At 42.8% G+C, this 21,918-nt stretch overlaps 1 protein-coding gene and 1 non-coding gene across 3 annotated transcripts in view; both read left to right on the top strand.

Annotated features, from left to right (window-relative positions):
* DCP1A (decapping mRNA 1A) overlaps positions 1–18,793 on the top strand; it is a 63,730-nt gene extending 44,937 nt beyond the window's left edge. For both annotated transcript variants that reach the window (XM_004034321.5, XM_063703855.1), the window contains exons 7-10: positions 9,400–10,158; positions 11,367–11,432; positions 13,955–14,173; positions 14,574–18,793. In XM_004034321.5, coding sequence (XP_004034369.2) covers positions 9,400–10,158; positions 11,367–11,432; positions 13,955–14,173; positions 14,574–14,654 — 1,125 coding nt within the window. In that variant the 3' untranslated portion in view covers positions 14,655–18,793. The remainder of the gene's footprint in view (positions 1–9,399; positions 10,159–11,366; positions 11,433–13,954; positions 14,174–14,573) is intronic.
* A 129-nt stretch (positions 18,794–18,922) lies between these two features.
* On the top strand, positions 18,923–19,026 carry LOC115934232 (small nucleolar RNA U13). The gene has a single exon (XR_004070052.1). It is a non-coding gene; the product is annotated as a small nucleolar RNA U13 (small nucleolar RNA).
* Positions 19,027–21,918: the final 2,892 nt, after the last annotated feature.

Below are 21,918 nucleotides of genomic sequence, written 5' to 3'. Positions count from 1 at the left end.
TACCCATTTTCCCGTTGATAACATTTTGCAAAATATAGTATGATATGACAACCAGGATATTAACACAATCCACACATGTTGTTCAGATTTCCTTTGTTGTGTGTATATTCAGTTCTATGTAATTTTATCTCATGTATAGCTTTTTGTATATCCACTACCACAGTCAAGATGCTAAATATTTTCATCACCACCAGGATGTTTTGCCCTTTCATAAACACACTGACTTCCCTGTCATATCCTATTCTGCCTCTGCGTCTACCTCTGCCTCCCCAATCCCGCCATCGTTTAGCCCTGGCAACTATTAATCCATTTTCCAGTTCTATAATGTCATTTCAAGAATATTATATAAATGGAATCATGTATATAACCTCTTGAGATTGTCTTTCTTCACTCAGCATAATTCCTGAACATTTTACTGAAGTTGTTATATGTATCAAGTTTGTTTCCTTTTATTACTGAGAGTATTACATGATATGCAAGTACTAAAATTTGTTTAACTGTTTTTGGCAACTCACTTACTGAAGAACATCTAGATTGTTTTCAGTTTTGGGTTATTACAAATAAAGTTCCTATGAACATTTATGTACAGGTTTTTATGTGAACATAAATCTTCATTTCTCTGCGATAAATGCCCAGGAGTGCAAATGTCAGGTCATTTGGTATTGCATGTTTTAGTTTAATAAGAAACTGCCTTGGGAGGCCAAGGCGGGTGGATCACTTGAGGTCAGGAGTTCGAGACCAGCCTGACCAACATGGTGAATCCCCGTCTCTACTAAAAATACAAAAATTGGACGGGCATGGTGGTGGTGGTGCCTGAATCCCAGCTACTCGGGAGGCTGAGGCACGAGAATCGCTTGAACCTAGGAGGCAAAGGTTGCAGTGAGCTGAGGTCATGCCATTGCACTCCAGCCTGGGCAACAAGAGCAAAACCCTGTCTCAAAAAAAAAAAGAAACCACCAAACTGTTTTCTAGGAAGTCTGTACAGTCTTACATTCACATCAACAATGTATCCAAAATGTTTTTAGATATTTAGATAATTAATTTAAACCAAATTTTGTATTCTACCTTCCCATACCCCATTTTTACTGTATCTGGATTTAGGATCATCATCCAGGAGTGTGCAGTGGGCTTACTACTTCCCCTTTCTAAATCATGAATCACTTCATCTTCCTTTTGTGAATCATGAGGTTAAGGATTATTGTACTGCCTAACGCAGATTTGTTGTGAGACCCTAAGGAAGAAATGGACCAGAAAAAAATGCCTTAAGAATTATAAGGTCAGGCATGGTGACTCACACCTGTAATCCCGGGACTTTGGGAAGTGGAGGCAGGCGGATCCCTTGAGTCCAGGAGTTTGAGAACAGCCTGGCCAACATGGTGAAACCCTGTCTCTAATAAAAATACAAAAATTAGCCGGGTGTGGTGGTGCACGCCTGTAATCACAGCTACTCAGGAGGCTAAAGTGGGAGGATCACTTGAAACCAGGAGGTGGAGGTTATAGTGAGCCAAGATCGCACCACTGCACTCCAGCCTGGGCGACCAAGGGAGACCCTGTTTCAAAAATCCAACAACAAAAAAAAAGAATCAGCCAGGCACAGTGGCTCACGCCTGTAATCCTAGCACTTTGGGAGGCCAAGGCAAGTGGATCACCTGAGGTCAGGAGTTCAAGACCAGCCTGACCAACATGGTGAAACCCCATCTCTACTAAATAGAAAAGAAGTTAGCCAGGGGTGGTGGCACATGCCTGTAATCCCAGCTACTTGAGAGGCTGAGGCAGGAGAATCGCTTGAACCCGGGAGGCAGAGGTTGCAGTAAGCTGAGATTGTGCCATTGCACTCCAGCCTGGCCAACAAGAGTGAAACTCCATCTCAAAAAAAAAAAAAAAAAAGTCATAAAGCACTGTCCATTGAAAGATGAAAAATGAGTGTGACAAGCCATAGATGCTAAGCCTTTCAACAATAGCACTGCGTCTGTAGACATACAGAACTCAAGTGGTACAGACAGTGCTGATGTGTTATTCTGTCATTTTTCATATACTTTTAAAACTTCACGTTTGGTCGGGCATGGAGGCTCACACCTGTAATCCCAGCAATTTGCACTTTGGGAGGCCGAGACAGGCAGATCATGAGGTCAGGAGTTTGAGACCAGCCTGGCCAACATGGTGAAACCCTGTCTCTACTAAAAATACAAAAATTAGCCGGGCGTGATGGCATACGGCTGTAATCCCAGCTACTCAGGAGGCTGAGGCAGGAGAATTGCTTGAACCCAGGAGGGGGAGGTTGCAGTGAGCCAAGATTGTGCCACCACACTCCAGCCTGGGCGACAGAGCAAGACTCCATCTCGGGGTGGGGGGAAGACTCCATTATTTAGGTTATAGTGACAAAATTTTATGAAATACTGAGATCTGGATATTGTCAGAAATCATGTGATTGACTAAAGTTAGTTTAAATTTATCATCAGCCGCCGCAGGCAGATACTACATTTGTTTAGTAACACTGCCATCTAGTGCTGAGGAGCAAGTACTGCTGTCAAGCCTTAATAGTATTACATTCCATTTCAGTTGCATAATTCACTTGTTTAAACTTTTCTTGGGATTGTTTCTGTAGTGTATTTTGTTATTGTTTGTTTCCTATGTTCAAGAATAGTGCCTATCTTATAGTGTGCCCACTGCAGTGACCAGTAGCTCCAAACAGACATGTAAAATTCTCTAAACATCAATTCTCCATGGGATGAGGAGTGAACCATATTAAACCTGATGCTGAATATGATAATTTTGTCCTGTGCTGTACATGCTGTTGCTCGCTGAATGCCATTTCCTGAGCTAAACGGTCAGACTAACACTTGATCTACATGAAGTATTAAAAAACTCAGAATCCTAACTTTAAGCATGTTCAAGCATGAGGAAAGAATAACATTTTACCTTTTCTGTGGATGATGGAAGGTTAATTCATGAATAAATAAGCCCAGCTACTAGAGGAGGGCAACCAGTTTTTCTTATCAGAAACAGAAAAGAATGCAGAGACTGTGATACTTTTGGGAATTTGTGTGAAGAGAAATGTTCTGCTCACCCAGGCTCCTATGACAAATTCAACCAGTTAGGTACAATCATGTGTCATTTAACAATGGGAATATTTTCTGAGAGATGTGTCATTAGGCGATTTCATTCTCCGAACATCATAGAGTGTATTTATACTTTCACAAACCAAGAAACCAAGATGGCATTGCCTACTAACACCTAGGCTCGACGGGATAGCCTATGGCTTCTAGGCTACAGACCTGTGCAGCACATTACTGCACAGCGTATTATAGGCACTTGTAACACACCGGTATTTGTATATTTAACCATAGAAAAGGTTTAGTAAAAACACAACATTATATTCTTATGGGACCACTGTTGTATATGCAGTCCATCATTGACCAAAACATGGTTTGTGCCAAATGATAGTATTTCCAAACGTTGATGCATTTTGATCTGTAGCCACCTCAGTTATTCAAACCTTAGCTGTACCTGTTTTCCGGAGGTAAGTATCACCATCCAGGTGATTAGGTAACCTATACTTTGCTGAATTGACAACTCTGTATGGTGGCACACTGCTTAAGAATGTAGACTGTATTGTTAGAACTGAGTTGGAGTCTGGTTCTTTTGTTGTATTTGGGCATCATCTATAAAGTAGCAATAATAATTTACCTACTCTAGCAGATGAATAGAGTAATACATGTAAAGTGCTTAGCATAGGGCCTCCCACATAGTAAGCATTCTGTGTATGATGATTCATTATTGCCATCACAAATTCGTTTATTCCCTCTTATATGAGAAAACCTCCAAAACTGTAATGCTTTACCATACTCCCCATTCTAGAGAAAGTTAGAGAATCTGTCTGGCCTCGCAGTAGTTATAGGGAGGCAGCATAGAGAATCTAGAAACTTTCTGCTGCTTTTAAAGTCAGGGGTCAGGGTTCTACCATATGGTGGTTTCATATTTTAATTTAAAGTAGGTGTGTGTGTGTGTTTGTAGAGACAACATCTCACTCTGTTGCCCAGGCTAGAATGCAGTGGCCTGATCATAGCTCACTGTAACCTCAAACTCTTGGGCTTAAACAATCCTCCTGCCTCAGCCTCCCAAGCAACCAGGACCACAGGTGCACACCACCTTGTGCAGCTAATTTTTAAATTTTTTGTAGAGGCAGGGTCTCAATATGTTGACCAGGCTGATCTTAAACTCCTGGCTTCAAGCAGTGCTTCCGCCTAGGCCTGCCAAAGTGCTGAGATTATAAGCATGAGGCACTCTGCCTGACTTAAAGTAGATTTTTGGCTGTTCAAAGTTAATTTATGTTTCACTGGACAAGGAAAAATTGCTGTCTGGATTATGCCTCAGGTGTATTTTGTGATGAGGTTTCTCCACGTCCTGCCATTTGATTATTCCTTTTCTTAAATTTCTGCAACATAGACCCAATCTGGTCTCTGTTTTTCAAAGTAGTTTATATCTAAATATTGGTTTGTGTGTTTGTATACATATGTCTGTAATAGAATTGGGGTGGTTATGAGCCATTTAATTTGCATTAATAAGAATTAGTCTTGTTGGCCAGGCACGGTGGCTGTAATCCCAGCACTTTGGGAGCCGAGGCAGACAGATCACCTGAGGTCAGAAGTCCAAGAACAGCCTGGCCAACATGGTGAAATGCCATCTCTACTAAAAATACAAAAATTAACCGAGCGTGGTGGTGCGTGTCTGCATTCCCAGCTACTTGGGACGCTGAGGCAGGACTATCGCTTGAACCCAGGAGGTGGAGGTTGCAGTGAGCCGTGATCACACCACTGCACTCCAGCCTGGGTGACAGCGAGACTCCATCTCAAAAATTAAAAAAAAAAAAAAAGAATTAGTGTTGTTTTCCAGTACTTTTTTTTGCTAAGAAACCTGACCCATTTGTTTTCTAAACATAAAATGTGTATAAAAAGGAATTAACCCAATTCAAAACTGGGTAAAAGATTTTAGTAGGAATCTCCATATAAGATATACAAATGGCCAATAAGCACATGAAAAGATGCTCCACATCATTAGTCATTAGGGACATGCAAATTCAAACCACACTGAGGTGTCACTTCATACTCATTAGGATGGCTAATATCATTAAAATGGAACATCACAAGTGTTGGAGAGTATATGGAAAATACTCCATATACTCTGTTACCTCATATGCTGCTGTATACTGGCAACCATGTTGGATTGCTGGTGATAATGTAAAATGGTTCAGGCACTATGGAAAAAAACAGTTTGGTGATTCCTCAAAAAGTTAAACTTGGAATTACTATATAAGCCAGCAATTCTGCTCCTGGGAATATACCCAAAAGAATTGAAAACAGACATTCAAACAGATACTTCCACACCAGTGTTTATAGCAGCAGTATTTGCACTAGCTAGAAGGTGGAAACATCTCAAGAACTCCAGTGTCCATTAATGGATGAATGGATAAATAAATGTCATATATACATGCATTGGAACATTATTCAGCCATAAAAATAAGTGAAATTGTGATACATGTTAGAACACGGATGAACCTTAAAAACAACAACATGAATATACTAAAGGCCACTGAATTTTACACTTAAATATGGTTAAAATGGTAAGTTTTATGTATATTTTACTACAATTTTTTAAAATAGGGAGATAAATGTCTATTGTGCTGTCAGTAGACATTTATGATGCCATGAATTCACAAGTGACTAAGTCACAGTGTTCAGTGTAGTAAATGGAACCTGTGCACATGTCTGCAGCTATGTGGCCTGGACAGAGAAGTCTGTCCCAAGGGAGAATTTGTTGTCTATTTTGACCTAGATGGAATGGGTTTGAAATATTACCAGACAGCTGTGTCCTTGATGATTCTTTGCATCGGGAGTGACCAGGAGGTTTATAATAGCCTAGCCTTGGTTATCTTACCAGGTGTTTTGTTGTTGTCTTGCATTGTGGGATATGATATTCCAGGAGCATTTAATGAATTTTTTTTGGTACTCCATGCTTGCTATTAAGACCACGTGGTGGGCCGGGCGCGGTGGCTCATGCCTGTAATCCCAGCACTTTGGGAGGCCGCGGCACGCAGATCACCTGAGGTCAGAAGAAGTTCGAGACCAGCCCGGGCAACATGATGAATCCTGTCTCTACTAAAAATACAAAAATTAGCTGGATGTGGTGGCGCACGCCTATAATCCCAGCTACTCAGGAGGCTGAGGCATAAGAATCGCTTGAACCTGGGAGGAGGAGGTTACAGTGAGCCGAGGTCGCGCCACTGCACTCGAGCCTGGGCGATAGGGCTAGACTGTGTCTCAAAAAAAAAAAAAAAAGACCACATGGTGTTTATGTGATTATAGTTTAAGCCAACTTCAATTTAATGCTTTTTGGGCACCAGACATTATATTGAGAATTTAATTTTCACAACAGTGCTCTGAGATCATTGTCACAATGTCCTCGCTTTTCAGATAAGGAACTAAATTAGAAAGATTATGCTGGGCTCAATGGCTCACTACAAAAGATTTAAAAATAAACTGAGCATGGTGGCATGCACCTGTGGTCCCAGCTACATGAAAGGATTGTTTGAGTCTGGAAGGTCAAGGCTGCATGAGCTGTGATCACACCACTGCACTCCAGTCTGACTGAATGAGACCCTGTCTCAAAAAGAAGAGAAAGAAAAAGAAAGATTATGTAATTTTCCCAGTTAACAGCTGAGGTATCTTTTATTTCAGACCCTAAACTCTACAGTTTTTTTCAGAAGTAAAAATATGAAGAAATTGAACCATATAAGATCTTTAGTATTTTTCTGTATCCATGGTCTAAAATTAGATGCTGATGCTGCCTTATATTTGAAGTGAGATTCTAACATTAGTAGAATCTCTTTATTGAATATTTTTAAAGGTGAAATGGTTTGGTATGAAGCTACAACTTTTTTACAACTATGGGAGGTTCTTGCCTCTTCCTCCACAACAGTTACTTTTTACTGACTACATTTTTTCAGACCTGCCCTGTCCCTCTCACCTAGCAGATGATGCTGTCCTCATACCAGGGAGAGAAGACAGAATGGCACTCCCTTAACTTTCTGTCCTTCACATGCAAACTTGCCTGCATGCTCATCGCTGCTGGCCCTCTTTCTCTGTTGTCTGACAGGAGCCCCTCCTGACACGGGATCTCTTGCCTTAAGCTCCCTCTCCTCGTACTGACTTCCCCCTACTCCCCGAAAGAACTTTGGAAGAGAGCACTGTTGAGTGTCTGCCATGTACTGATGGGATCTGTGGTCCTGGGTGGTGGTGCCATTACTTGGGTAGGCAAGTCCAAGAGCAAGAAAGGCAAGGATTGGGGAATACATGAGAAAGAGAGCCCCTGCCTTGGCAAACTTGCTTTCCATGTTGTTAGGAGTGCTGACATTAAACACACACTTCCTGTGTGCTGGGTTCCATACATTCCAGCCTCCCACCAGACCTCCCTACTTTATAGAGGCCTGAGACTCAGAGAAGTGGACAGCACTCCTCAGGCCACACAGCTGGAAAGGAGCAGAGCTAGGCAGCGGCGGTCAGCTCCAGGCCCTGCCTGTGGGTGGTTGATAGGACATCACAGCTGTGTCGCTGCAGCCTCCTGAGGGGATGCCTTTGCTCCCTTGACTTGTATTACCATCTTTGTGTTTTAATAACACAAAATGAAATTACCGTTTTGTGTTCTAAGTCAGTACCTCCAGGTTCTAGATGTCCCACAGAGACCTCCAGACATGTTCACAACTAACTTCAGCTTCCCCTCTCCCTAACCCTAGGTGCTCTTCCTGGGCTGGGCTGGCCTGCCCAGGCAGTGATACCACCACCCAATACCCAGATACCAGAGTGTCCTCTAAGCTCCCTGCTCCTACCTGACCAGCCACCAACTCCTTCCATTCCAACTCCAGTTCTCATCCTCTTCTCTGCCAGTATCTTAGTCCAGACTCTCCTCAATCTCACCCCTACAATTTGTCCTTTATGTAGCCGACCAAGTGCACATTCTAAAATATAAAGCCTGATGGCTCATCCCCTGGACATGTTGTCATTGCCCTGTGGATAAAGTCCAGATCCTCTAACGTGTCTCAGATACTCTGCAGTCTGCCCGCTTCTTCTTTTTCCCTGTCACCCTCCTACCCAGCCTCTGACCCAGCTGTGCTGAAGCACGTGTGGCTCTCAGTGGCTGTGCTCCCCAGCCAGCTCGCCTCATCCCTCCCCAGTTTCACTCCTCTTCCTAGTGCCTTCCTTCCCACTGAGCTCTGCAACTCTGCCTTGTGTGTGTGTGTGCGGGGGTCCGGTGGGGGGGCCCTTACCAGTTGTCCTGGCCTCTTTTTTCACATCACAGTCACAGCACAATGCCTGGCACCTGATAAATTCAAGAATTTTTATCAAATGGATGAAACATTTGCCTGGACAAAACTGGGTTTGTTTTCCTGTAGAAATGTGATCATACCATAGTCTTATAATATTGATATTATACTAATTTGCAGTGTACTTTGGGGCCTTACAGACTTTCTGAAGCCTTGAGAATCATGTGTTTCAGTGAACTAATTTTTTCAGTACAAACAGATCTAAACAACTAATTCACTCATTTTAGGAGTAAAAAGTTGAGGCTGTCTGTGTTTTCAAAGTGCTTAGGTGTGTCTCCCACTAAAATGTAAGCTCTGTGAGAACTGTTGTTACTCCCTTGCTGCATCCCGTGGGCCCAGGTTAGGGCAAGACCTGGCACCCTGTGAGTACTCAGGAAATAAAGGTTATTGACTATGGAAATACTGCTTAAAAGTACAGGAAAACACGAATGTTTTTCCTTCGAACGATTATGGTATCAATAAGCTAAAGTACTAAAATATATATAAATTTTAGATTGTCAGGCTTACATGCTTTTTCTTAAGAATTCTGTGACTAGGGACTAAGGCAGTGGGAGGTGGGGATGGCCCACTATTAAATGGCTAGATTTATTTTCTGATATTTGAGACCCAGTCTCTGAGGTCCAGTGCCTAGCGTTTCATTGAGAACAGTGAAAGTAAAGGTTTAGAATCACCTGATTAGCATTTGGTCCCAGTGTCTCCTCTAGTGTCATTTCCCTATATGTTGTTGACATGAGGCAATTGGGCACAGTCAGCTTTGCCAAGAAAAAGAATGGTGAATTCTGATCCTGCTACCCAGAGACCCTAAAAATTTGAATTATATTACCAATGCAAATTTCCATCCACCAACCTGGGGACATTAGATGAACCTGGGCCTTAATCCTTAGTATATCTTCAGTTTTTTCCATTCCTTATTTTTATACTCCATCCATCCTTGATTCTGCAAAATCTTTGGCTTCTGGAAAAGAAGTTTGGTTATGCTGATTTATAAGAGACCTCTTTGGGTGGTTTCATTTGTTTTTCAGTCTGCTCCATCTGGACACAAGCATCTGACGGTAGAAGAGTTATTTGGAACCTCTTTGCCAAAGGAACAACCAGCAATTGTGGGTCTGGATTCAGAAGAAATGGAGAGGTTGCCAGGAGATGCCTCCCAGAAAGAGCCCAATTCATTCCTACCATTTCCCTTTGAGCAGTCAGGAGGAGCCCCTCAATCAGAAACCCTGGTTGTCCCTTCTGCTGCCCACCACTCAGTCCAGCCTGAAATCACCACCCCGGTGCTAATCACTCCAGCCTCCATCACACAGTCCAATGAAAAGCGTGCTCCAACCTACACAATCCCGTTGAGCCCTGTTCTCAGTCCCACTCTGCCAGCTGAAGCTCCTACTGCACAGGTTCCCCCCAGCTTACCTCGAAACAGCACCATGATGCAGGCAGTGAAGACCACGCCTAGACAGAGGTCTCCACTCCTGAACCAGCCAGTCCCTGAGCTAAGCCATGCCAGTCTGATTGCCAACCAGAGCCCTTTCAGGGCCCCATTGAACGTGACGAACACAGCTGGCACATCCCTCCCAAGCGTTGATCTTCTCCAGAAACTCAGGTTGACCCCACAGCATGACCAAATACAGACACAACCACTTGGGAAAGGTGCAATGGTAGCCAGCTTTTCTCCGGCAGCTGGTCAGCTAGCCACACCTGAGAGCTTCATAGAGCCTCCCTCTAAGACAGCAGCAGCAAGAGTGGCGGCCTCAGCCTCCCTGAGCAACATGGTGCTTGCTCCCCTTCAGGTAATGGCAGGAGGGTGGGGGTGGGCAGAGTGGGTAACTAACTGGATGGGATGAAACTACAGAGACCTTGGTTTTAACTGTCATGACATGACAGTTTTTAGAGTTGTCCCTTTAAAGTATGTCAGAGGCTCGGAGACAGGTGAGGTAAGAAGCCCTATCATGAACAACCAAGTAATTTATATTTTCCTATCTGGACATTCACTTTAGTGGGGGTTGTATGTTTGTTTTGCTTTTGCCCAGCAGTTCCAGGAGTCCTCATTTGACTGAGGACCAAATTATTCCAAAGCTTAACTCCCTATCTCCCACGGCAGTCTCCTAGAGTGCCTACCTTGTGCCAAGTACCCTAGAGGTGCCATAAGAGCATCCTAGACTCGAAGGTATGAGGTCAAATAAAGCTGATTTTTTCAACTGCCCATATTTACATCACCTTATAAAGAGGTGCCATGCTGCCTAGATCTCTCATCTCTACAGACTCAGCAGCAAAAATATGTCCAGGCTGAAGGACAGATATCACATGTTCTTACTTTATTTGAACTCACGGAGATAGAGAATAGAAGGATGGTTATCAGAGGCTGGGAAGGATAGTGAGAAGGTGGGGGGAGGTGGGGATGGTGAATGCATATAAAAAAAAAAATAGAATGAATAAGACCTGTATTTAATAACACAACAGGGTGATTATAGTCCATAATAATTTAAGTATATATTTTAAAATAATGAAAAGAGTATAATTAGATTGTAACACAAAGGAAAAATTCGTGAGGGGATGGATGCCCCATTTTCCATGATGTGATTATTATGCATCGCATGCCTGTATCAAAACATGTCATATACCTCATAAATACATACACCTATATACCCACAGAAATTAAAAATTATATATATTCCTGGGCTGTCTCTGGCTTTTATAAGAGATACAGGTTTCAGGTTTTTCTTTAAAGATACCTGAAAGGCTCTGCACACACCCCTTCCCTCAGGAGCTAAAGAGGAGAGGCTGTCGCAGAGCTCTAGTGCAGTTGAATTGTTGGCTGCATGGTTGCAAGTTCCTGTCAGACTCTTCCTTTGGGAATCTAGGAACTAGTTAATATCTGAACCATTTTCTGTTACTAACCTAGATTTTCCACTGGGAAAGTCTTTTTCAATTAAGACTAGGAAGTCTTCTTAATTGAAACTTCTTATATCCGTCTATCTTTTCTTCATAAACATTTCAGTCTATGCAGCAGAACCAGGATCCTGAAGTATTTGTGCAGCCTAAGGTGTTATCCAGTGCCATCCCGGTAAGGACTCGCTTTTTTTTTTTTTTTTTTTTTTAAGACTAGTCGGGTGCCATAGTGAGAAAGTAGAAAGAGTAGAACAAGGAATTTGATCTGTAGCTGGCTGTGAACAGTCAGGTGAGATAATTCACTCCCTTTGGACCAGCCAGGACTCCCTCTTTCTGAAGAACACATTATTTTTAAGTTCTGCTGGATGTGAAGTAAAAGGTTGTCAGCTTAGTGAAAAGAGTTAGCTATGGAGCCCAGCACATCTTAGATGCCTTTCCTAGGCCAGGTCCTCTCCCACCCCGTCCTGGCAGAGTCCGTTGCTGTGGCTTCTGTGGATCTCGAGGCGTCTGCATGGATATCTTCCCTGACTGTGTGTGTAGAGGGCACGGTGGGCCCTTACTCGGTATTTGTGAATGGGTGACTGCTAAGAGTGTGGTAGCCTGGCTTCTATAAGTAGGAAATATTGCCCTGGAAGAGCTGTGATGTCCCAGGTGGCAGAGCCACTATCCTGCTATAGTCCTCTCATTTCCCATTGCTCTGAGAACAAAGCCTCCCAGGCCTGTGTCTTCTGTCCCATTTGTCCTCCCTTGCTTCATTTTTTGTTGTCCCTACTCTCCATCACCCACTAACCTTGCAATGCACACAGGTTTTTTTTAGCTCCCTAAAGTCATTTCTGTTTTCCTTTGAGCCTTTGTACCCTCCTTGAGTCTTGGAGTTTAAATGGGAACCAGCTTCTGACTGGTCTTACATCTTGGAGTTTAAATGGGAGCCAGCTCCTGACTGGTCTTGGAAATGAGCCTCTTTTCTATGTGTCTTGTCCTTCTGCATGGTGATCTATCTGCAGGATCTATCTCAGCCTGCTTTTGCACCAAAAATAAATAAATAAAAGGTAAATAGCTTAGATGCCAAAAGCCATACCGTTGAAACTGTGGCCCGCTCTGTGCTCTTTGTAAATGAGGAGGTGACATATAAGAGAAAGAAATGCAGATCTCTGTTGATTGTATCAAATCTGAGAAATACTGAAAATACTGATTATTACTGGTTTAATGTATTCAGATAATTAGCTGGAATTAGCCTAGAAGCACATCTAAATGGAGGAGAGAGGTAGATGTTAGCTTTATTTTAAGAAATTTTCTCATTGCTATCTATAATAGTATAAAAAAATAGATTGAACATAACTGGATTTTTTTTTTTTTTTTTTTTTTTTTGGAAGCAGAGTCTTGCTTTGTTACCCAGGCTGGAGTGCAGTGGCAGTATCTCAGCTCACTGCAACTCCCACTTTCTGGGTTCAAATGATTCACCTGCTTCAGCGTCCCAAGTAGCTGGGATTACAGGCACCCATCACCACACTCCACTGCGTTTTTGTATTTTTAGTAGAGATGGGGTTTCACCATGTTGATCAGGCTGGTCTTGAACTCCTGACCTCGAGTGATCCTCCCACCTAGGCCTCCCAAAGTGCTAGGATTACAGGCGTGAGCCACCACTCCCGGCCATAATTGGATTTTTAAATTCTTCTTTATTGCAATGTGATTTACATAAACTGAAATGCAGATTTTTAGAGGCCAGGTGTGGTGGCTCATGCCTGTAACCCCAGCACTTTGGGAGGCCTAGGTGGGAGGATCACTTAAGCCCAGGAGTTCAAGACCAGCCTGGGCAACATTAGTGAGACCTCGTCTTTACAAAAAAATCGAAAATGCGGGGAGGATTGCTTGAGCCCAGGAAGTTGAAGCTGCAGTGAGTGGTGACTGCACCACTGCACTCCCACCTGGGTGACAGAATGAGACCCTGCCTTAAAAAAAAAAAGACGAGATGGAGTCTTGCTCTGTCACCCAGGCTGGAGTGCAATGGTGCAGTCTCGGCCCACTGCAACCTCCACCTCCTGGGTTCAAGCGATTCTCATGCCTCAGCCTCCTGAGTCTGGGATTACAGGCACACGCCACCATGCCCAGCTAATTTTTGTATTTTTAGTACAGACGGGGTTTCACCATGTTGGCCAGGCTGGTCTCGAACCCCACCTCGGCCTCCCAGAGTGCTGGGATTATAGGCATGAACCACTGCGCCCAGCTACAACATGCAGATTTTTAAATGAGTTTTTGACACATGTATGTAATATCCCTTAGGCAACCCAATCAATATGTAACATTTTGTCACTCCAGAAAGTTCCCTCATGTCCTCTTCAGTCATTTCCCCAACTCTCCTCCCAAAAAGCCTTTACATTTTAAATTTATCATAGGATTTTTCTTACTGTGCATTCTATACTGTTACTTCTCTCACCCACTGTGGTGGTTGGACTTGGCTTCCTGTAATGATTCTAGGACATTCTTATATAAATGGGCTCGTCATCCTTTAGCTAATGGAAGTTTATAACCAGATGTCAGATGTTCACATGTTCCTACTGAATGTTTACCTGAACTCAAAATAGTCTGTCTCTGTGCTCCACTCTTGTGCTGCTTATGCCTGTTTCCACATGGTCCCTATTCTGGGCCTGGCTACTGGCTTCTGCACTTTGGTACAAAATGACCATTGTCACTCTCCAGGTTGCAGGCGCCCCACTGGTTACTGCAACGACCACTGCAGTGTCTTCAGTCCTGCTGGCCCCAAGTGTTTTCCAGCAGACAGTTACAAGATCTTCGGACCTTGAGAGGAAAGCCAGCTCCCCTTCTCCTCGAACTATTGGAACGCCAGAAAGTCAGAGAAAGCCTTCCATTATTCTCAGCAAGTCTCAGCTCCAGGATACATTAATACATCTAATAAAGGTATGTAGGATACCAATTTTATCTTTGATTTTTCATTATTTAATGAAAGAAATTTTATAAATTCCTCCTACAGAATCAGTTCATAAAGTAAATTCAAAAGACTAGCTGGAGGCCAGGCAAAGTGGCTCACACCTGTAATCCCAGCACTATGGGAGGCCGAGGCAGGCAAAAAAAAAAAACAGACTAGCTGGGAGTACTGTTTCTCTTTTTTTAAGCATACAGTCCTGGTGGAGAAATATCTGCATGAACTCAAAATATTAATCATGATTGTCTCTGGGTGGTGTGATTATCAGTTATACAAATCATTTATACAATTTTTTTCCTAAGCTGTTACCAAGGAAGTAAAATCTGATGAGGTAAATGTGGCATTCGTATCCTTAACCTTTACCATCTCTTCTAGAATGATTCCAGCTTCCTCAGTACACTTCATGAAGTCTACTTGCAGGTGCTGACCAAGAACAAAGACAACCACAACCTATGACTGGAGCAGAATAAGTCTAAAGGCAGAGCCCCAGCCTCAGAGACAAATAGGCTTCATCATGGAAACTTCTGAGCAGAACATTGAGTTTGAGAATCCTGAAATTGAGCCTATGAGAAAGAGACTCATTTCTTAAGAATGTTTTCCAAGTGACATTCTCAGTGATAATGGAGGTTTCACTGTGAAGTATCACCAGCAGACCGTTGTTTTGACAAAAAAAAAAAAAAAAAAAAAAAAGAGCAATCATTGTGTTAAGTTATGTGGGTGTTTTCATCAGCTAGGAGCAAGGCTGTGGAATAAGGAGTGAGATTCTCAGCTCGCTTTCACTTTCAAGGACTTACAGAGGAGTAGTCACCAGCCTCACAGCAGAAGTTCAGCCCGGCCCCCACCGCTTCCCCCAACCTACCCCATAGAAACGGGCTTTGGGCTGACAGTCAAGTTCTGAACAGAGTAGAAGGCAGCTCTGCAAAGTAGCTTCGAGTTTTTAGGACCAGAATTTAAGCCGGCAAATTAGGAATTATTTCCTCAAGTGAAGTATATTTTATATGAATGCCCCATTTGGGCCTTAAAAGTTGTGAAATTTCTTAATAGCGTTTTGTTTTTAAGTGCCCCAGTCCTGCCCCGCAGCAGGCCCCCAGTGCAGCATTACCATTTGAATAGGGCACTGTCAGGCTCTGGTGGTGTGGACACAGGCATGTCATACCTTTGAAGGAAAGGCTGGGGCTGGGAATGCCCACATCCTATCAAATCTTCATTTTAGGTTAAACTCTCCATTGGTTCTGAAAATGCTAAGTTTGTGTGTGAAGCACAGCCTTATTTTCCTTTTCTGTTATTGTTGATTGTTTTCCTTAACACCTTGACAAAAGGACCAGTGGACCAATCTGACAAAGCCATTCTGGTTCCTTTCCTTGAGTGTACTGAGAATAGTTTTAAAGCTATGCAGAAAAGGGAGCTGTTATTCACACTGCCCTTATTTTGTTGTAGAATTATGGAGTTAAAAGAAAATGTGATTCCGAACTCTACCAATGTATTCCTAGGCTGTGAGTACTTTCCCGGCCCAAAGTGTGAAAATATGTAAAGAAGCTTTGTTATGCTGCTATTGATCTGCCATGATTTCTATTTATTCTTTTATGGCATGTAATGGTGTTTAGTAATATTTTAATGTAGATTTTGATTTGTTTCAGCAATAGTAATTTTAAGATATTCTTTGAATGAAAGTGTCTTCGTTTCTATGATACAGGTCATTTGGTAGTATTTAACCAATTAAGATGCACTGCTTACTTTTCTGAGCACTATTTAATGATGGGGTAAAAACCCAATTGGCTCAACCAGCTAGCATAAGGATTAGCTGTGAATAATGCTGACAGATGTGATGGTTCCTTAGGAACAATCATTTAAGCTTTAATGGTAACTCAATCATAAGTCCATAGATTATTTTTTTCTAGCTAAAATTTTAGAAAATTACTTGTGAATTACATACTTGTTTTAGTTTGGTCTTAGTTTTTAGCATAAAGAATGATTGGCTTTTGTTGATCTAAACATGCTTCCTGGACAGGGTTTCTGCTTCTCATTTTAGTGTCTTCTATTGCTGTCTACCTAATTATGTGTGAATTGTGCAGAATTCAGGGAAGCTTATAAGTTTTCATGCTCAGTTGTGAATAGTTTGTTTTCACAGATAGTATGTAAATTAAGCAACCAAAAATGAATTCCTTATGCATCATCTGGGAACGAGAAAGCTATAGTAGGATACAGAGTGTTGCTGACACCGGGAGATGGTGTCCAGGGAGCCACGTGACTTCCATAAAGTGGACGCACCAGTAGGTGTGATTGCACCTCAAGTGTGGTCTCAGTGGGCTTTGGTGAACAGACGAATCAAGGGATTCTTGAATCGAAATTATGCTTTTGAGTATGTAATATTATGAGAGAGTTAAGAGAGAATATCCTAAAGAGAGTCTGTGATCATACTAATTTTCACCTTTAATGCTAGGAATGGATATGATAGACAGTAAAGAGAATCTATGATAAGGCTTCCTTAGTGTGAAGGTAAACTTAAGTGCCCAAGTCATGGAGACTTGAAAAGGGTAAACCTGTTTCACCTCCCAAATTTATGTATTCAAAGTATTTACTTAAAATTCAGAAGCCAGAAGTTCATGTCATGATTACCAGGAAGTTCAGGCCAGAATGAATCCCTAGAGAAGCCAGGCCAAGCCTGGATAATTGCAGTTGGATGACCCTGGCCCGAAAGTCACAGTTCAGTTGCCTTATTCCTAGTTCAGGCTTACTATCTAGAACCTCATGCTAGCTTAGGTTGCATGTTTACATTGCTGCAGTGTCTTTACTGGAAGCTTAGTTGGATCGAAATGGACACCGAGATGGAGATGCTTCTGGCTAGATTTCGCAGAACCCCAGGAGACCTGCATTTAGACCACTCTGTCCATTTGTGTGCCCACCCCCACCCCCAGGGTCTAAGTGTAGACTCCAAGAGGAGCAGCCCAGAGCTTGGAGGAGAGGTGTGTCTGGGGCATCACTGGTGGGTGGTGCTGCTCTTCTTTTTGTTGTAGTTAATGCGGTGTCTTTTAATGGACTCTCAGGCCTCCCAGACAGCCTTGTTCCTTTAAGGCAGAAGCTCTTCTTCATTGTGTACCTCCTGGGATTCGTGAGGTGTGAGATTTGGCCTGCTTGACTTTGAATTCAAGTTTTTCAAGTGACTCTCAGTGTCAGAAGAAGCATTTCATGCTGTCCACATGTGGTATGTCCACAGCTCACCTTCAAAGGCTTAGATGTAGCCATCACAGAGAGTGGTATTTTATTAAGAACCCAAGTCCCAGCCTGACCAACATGGTGAAACCCCATCTCTACTAAAAATACAAAAATTAGCCGGGCGTGGTGGCACGCGCCTATACTCCCAGCTACTTAGGAGGCTGAGGCAGGAGAATCACTTGAACCCGGGAGGCAGAGGTTGCAGTGAGCCAAGATCACACCACTGCACTCTAGCCTGGGCGACAGAGTGAGACTCCACCTCAAAAAAAAAAAAAAAAAAAAAAAAGTCACGCTGGGCCCATCTCTACAGGGGGACACACAGGCTTAGTTTAGTATATGTCTAACCAGATTTTGCATGTCAAGCATTTGTCCTTTTCCTGGCTTATGTTTTCTTGTAGAAATTATATAAACCCTATCAAATCCACTACTAGGTAAATTTTTAAACCATGCAGCTTTATTACTCTCCTCCCCCAAAGAATGTAGTTTGAAATTTTCTCACTTCCGTAGTAGAGGCCCTAACTGCCATTGTATTACTAATAATGCAACATGAAATTGAAGGTGCCTAACTGCTCAAAAAACAAAATCAGCCATCATACTGTAACTGAGAGGAATGAGAGGTGGCACAGGCACGAGTGGGCTCAGCCCGTGTGAGTGAGGAGAACTGAGGAATCCTAGGGTGCACATCCTGCATCCTGGCTGCACATTTGCTGCAGAGCATGTGTTTCTTTCTTGCCTCCCTTCAGTTTTCTTCAGTTGCGTTCAGTGTATCTTCTGGAACCAATAGTGCCCTGTGTTCTCAAGTCTCTAAAATGCTAAGATCTGAGCAAAGTCAAGCAGCTTACACTAGGCTTTTTTACAGCTGTGCTTGAGAACATTTCCGAGTGGACCAGGGCCTTGAGGAGCCTGTTTTTCAGCAAATTCAACAGACGTGTGCAGTGATTCCTTCCGTTTTGTATTTGACACCTTCATTTAAAATGCTAAGATGCAATATCATTGACTTCAAAGTGGGGAAAATGCAGAATTGTGTTTCCTTTTTATCTGTGTGATTCCTTAAGAAACATGTTTTTAAAATATGTGTTCTAAATGGTTTTTTATTCTGTATTACTGCTTTGGCCATGTGGCTCTCATGACTTTCATTGTACCAGATTCTCAGCTCCCTGAAATGTGGGGACGAGAAGCTCTGGAATTACAGCAAGATTTTTGTTCCATGAGCGCAATACTGTATCATTAACATTTTTAATGGTATGGATTTTATAGCATCTGTGTATGTTTGCAAATATTAAGTTATTACATGTTTTAAAATGAGCGTTTTTCATCCTAAATTTTATATGTTTGCAAATATATTTTTTTAATAAAATTTCAAAACGAAGTTTTAGCACCTACTAAAATTTAATTGTGTTTTTATTTAATTTGTAGAAATAGGGACTTTTGAATGAGTTGCACTTTTGCAGAGTGCCATCCTGGTGAAATGGGATGAGGCAAAAAAACAGAACTGACAAAACTGTTATCAGATCCTTTTGTACTTCTTAAGCATAAAGATTAGGTGTTCACACACAGCTGTGAGATGGGCCATCCTGAAACATTGCTACAATGTCGGCATATTACCTGTCTGACACAGAGAAAAAAGAAAGAAAACTGTTATCTACCTGTTTCCAGCCTGTATAGTCAGGGTTCTCCAGAGAGGCAGACCTGAGAGAAGATAGAGTTATGTACCATGTGATATTTCAGTCAACAATGGACCACATTTATGACAGTGGCCCCATAGAATTACAACCCTATTTTTAGCCAACCTTTTCTGTGTTTAGATACACATATACTTATCCTTGTGTTACAGTTGCCTACAGTATTCACTACAGTCACATGCTGTACAAGTTTGCAGCGTAGGAGCCATGGGCTGTACCATGCATGTAACATAGGTGTGTAGTAGGCTATGCCATCTAGGTTTCAGTTGCCCACAGTCAACCCAGGTCTGAAAATATTAAATACAAAATTTCAGAAATAAACCATTTTAAGTTCGATGCCATTCTGAGAAGCATGATGAGATCATTCGCCATCCCACCTGGGCTGTGAATCATCCTTTGCCCAGCAAATCCACGCTATATATGCTGCCCACCAGTTAACCACTTAGTAGCCATCTCAGTTATCAGACCAACTGTCGGGGTATTGCAGTGCTTGTGTTGAAGAAACCCTTATTTAATAATGGCCCCAAAGCGCAAGAGTAGTGATGTGGCAAGTCAGGTATCCCTAAGAGAGGCCATAAACTGCTTCCTTTAAATGAAAAGTGAAAGTTCTCAACCTTTTAAGGAAAAAAAGTCACATCTGGCTGGGCGCAGTGGCTCACACCCATAATCCCAGCACTTTGGGAGGCCAAGGCGGGAGGATCACCTGAGGTTGGGAGTTCGAGACCAGCCTGACCAACATGGAGAAACCCCGTCTCTACTAAAAATACAAAATTAGCCGGTTGTGGTGGCGTGCCTGTAATCCCAGCTCTACTGGGGAGGCTGAGGCAGGAGATTTGCTTGAGCCCGGGAGGCAGAGGTTGCAGTGAGCCGAGATCATGCTATTGCACTCCGGCCTGGGCAATAAGAGCAAAACTCCATCTCAAAAAAAAAAAAAAAAAAAAAGAAAAGTCACATCTGAGATTGCTGAGGTCAACATAAAAATGAACTTTCCATCCATAAAATTATGAATAAAAACTTTGCTCTAGTTTTGCCGTTGCTTTTTTTTTTTTTTTTTTTTTTGACACAGATTCTCTGTCGCCCAGGCTGGAGTGCAGTGGCGTGATCTTGGCTCACTGCAACCTCTGCCTCCTGGGTTCAAGCAATTCTCGTACCTCAGCCTCCCGAGTAGCTGGGACTACAGGCATGCGCTGCACACCGGGCTAATTTTTGCATTTTTTGTAGAGACAGGCTTTTGCCATGTTGGCCAGGCTGGTCTTGAACTCCTGACCTCAAGTGATCTGCCTACCTCAGCCTCCCGAAGTGCTGGGATTTCAGGTGTTAACCACCATGCCTGGCCTGCTGTTGCACTTAAAACTGCAAGTTATAGCCATGGTGTGTGATAAGATGGAAAAGGCGGCTGGGTGCGGTGGCTCACACCTGTACACCCAGCACTTCGGGAGGCTGAGGAGGGAGGATCACTTAAGCCCAGGAGTTCAAGACTAGCCTGGGCAACAGAGCAAGACCCTATCTCTACAAAAAAATTAAAAATTACTTGGGCATGGTGGCTTGTGCCTATAGTCCAACTACTCAGGAGGCTAAAGTGGGAGGATCACTTTAGCCCAGGAGGTGGAGGCTGCAGTGAGCCATGATTGTGCCAGTGCACTCCAGCCTGGGTGCTAAAGACCCTGTCTCAAAACAGAAGATGGAAAATCTGGTGGAAGACATGAACAGAAAACGTGTTCTGATTGACAGTATGTTGCACCAGAAAGCATTGAGCCTATACAAAGACTTAAAAGATCCCTTGAAATGGGGACACCAAGCCATTTACTGCATGAAAGGGATGGTTACACAGATTTCAGGAATACAGAAGGTCAACAGTAGCCTAATGCTATATCACAATGCCTACACCATCACCTCACTTCTCATCATGTAGGCATCGTACCATCTCACATCATCATAAAAGAAGTGTGAGTAAAATACAGTAAGGTAGATGGTAGATGATATAGATAGATGATAGATAGATAGATAGATAGATAGATAGATAGATAGATAGATAGATAGATAGACAGCTTTTTGTTTTGTTTTTGAGGCACAGTCTGTCTCTGTCGCCCAGGTGGAGTGCAGTAGCGTGATCTCAGCTCACTGCAACCTCCACCCTCTTCCAGGTTCCAGTGATTCTCGTGCCTCAGCCTCCCAAGTAGCTGGGACTACGGATCTGTACCACCATGCCCAGCTAATTTTATTTTTTAGTAGAGACAGGGTTTTGCCACGTTAGCCTGGCTGGTCTCAAACTCCTGACCTCAGGTGATCTGCCCGCCTCAACCTCCCAAAGTGCTGGGATTATAGGCGTGAGCCACCATGCCCGGCCTACAATAAGATATTTTAAGAGCCAGGCATGGTGGCTCACGCCTGTAATCCTAGCACTTTGGGAGGCCGAGGCGGGTGGATCACCTGAGGTCAGGAGTTCAAGACCAGCCTGACCAACATGGTGAAACCCCGTCTCTACTAAAAATACAAAAATTAGCCAGGCATGGTGGTGCATGCTTGTAATCCCAGCTACCCCGGAGGCTGAGGTAGAAGAATCACTTGAACCTGGGAGGTGGAGGTTGCAGTGAGCCAAGATCACACCATTGCACTCCAGCCTGGGCAACAGGAGTGAAACTCCATCTCAGAAAAAAAAAAAAAAAAAAAAAAAAAAGATATTTTAAGAGAGAGAAACCACATTTACATCACTTATTATAGTATATTGTCATAATTGTTTTATTATTTATTATTGATCTTGTGTCTAATTTATAAATTAAACTTTATCGTCGGCATGTATGTGTAGGAAAAACATAGCATATGTA

Source organism: Gorilla gorilla, chromosome 2, assembly GCF_029281585.2.
Source record: "Gorilla gorilla gorilla isolate KB3781 chromosome 2, NHGRI_mGorGor1-v2.1_pri, whole genome shotgun sequence".
Lineage (NCBI taxonomy): Eukaryota > Metazoa > Chordata > Mammalia > Primates > Hominidae > Gorilla > Gorilla gorilla.
Note: the sequence above shows the minus strand (reverse complement) of the source record. Positions and strands in the feature narration are given on the sequence as shown.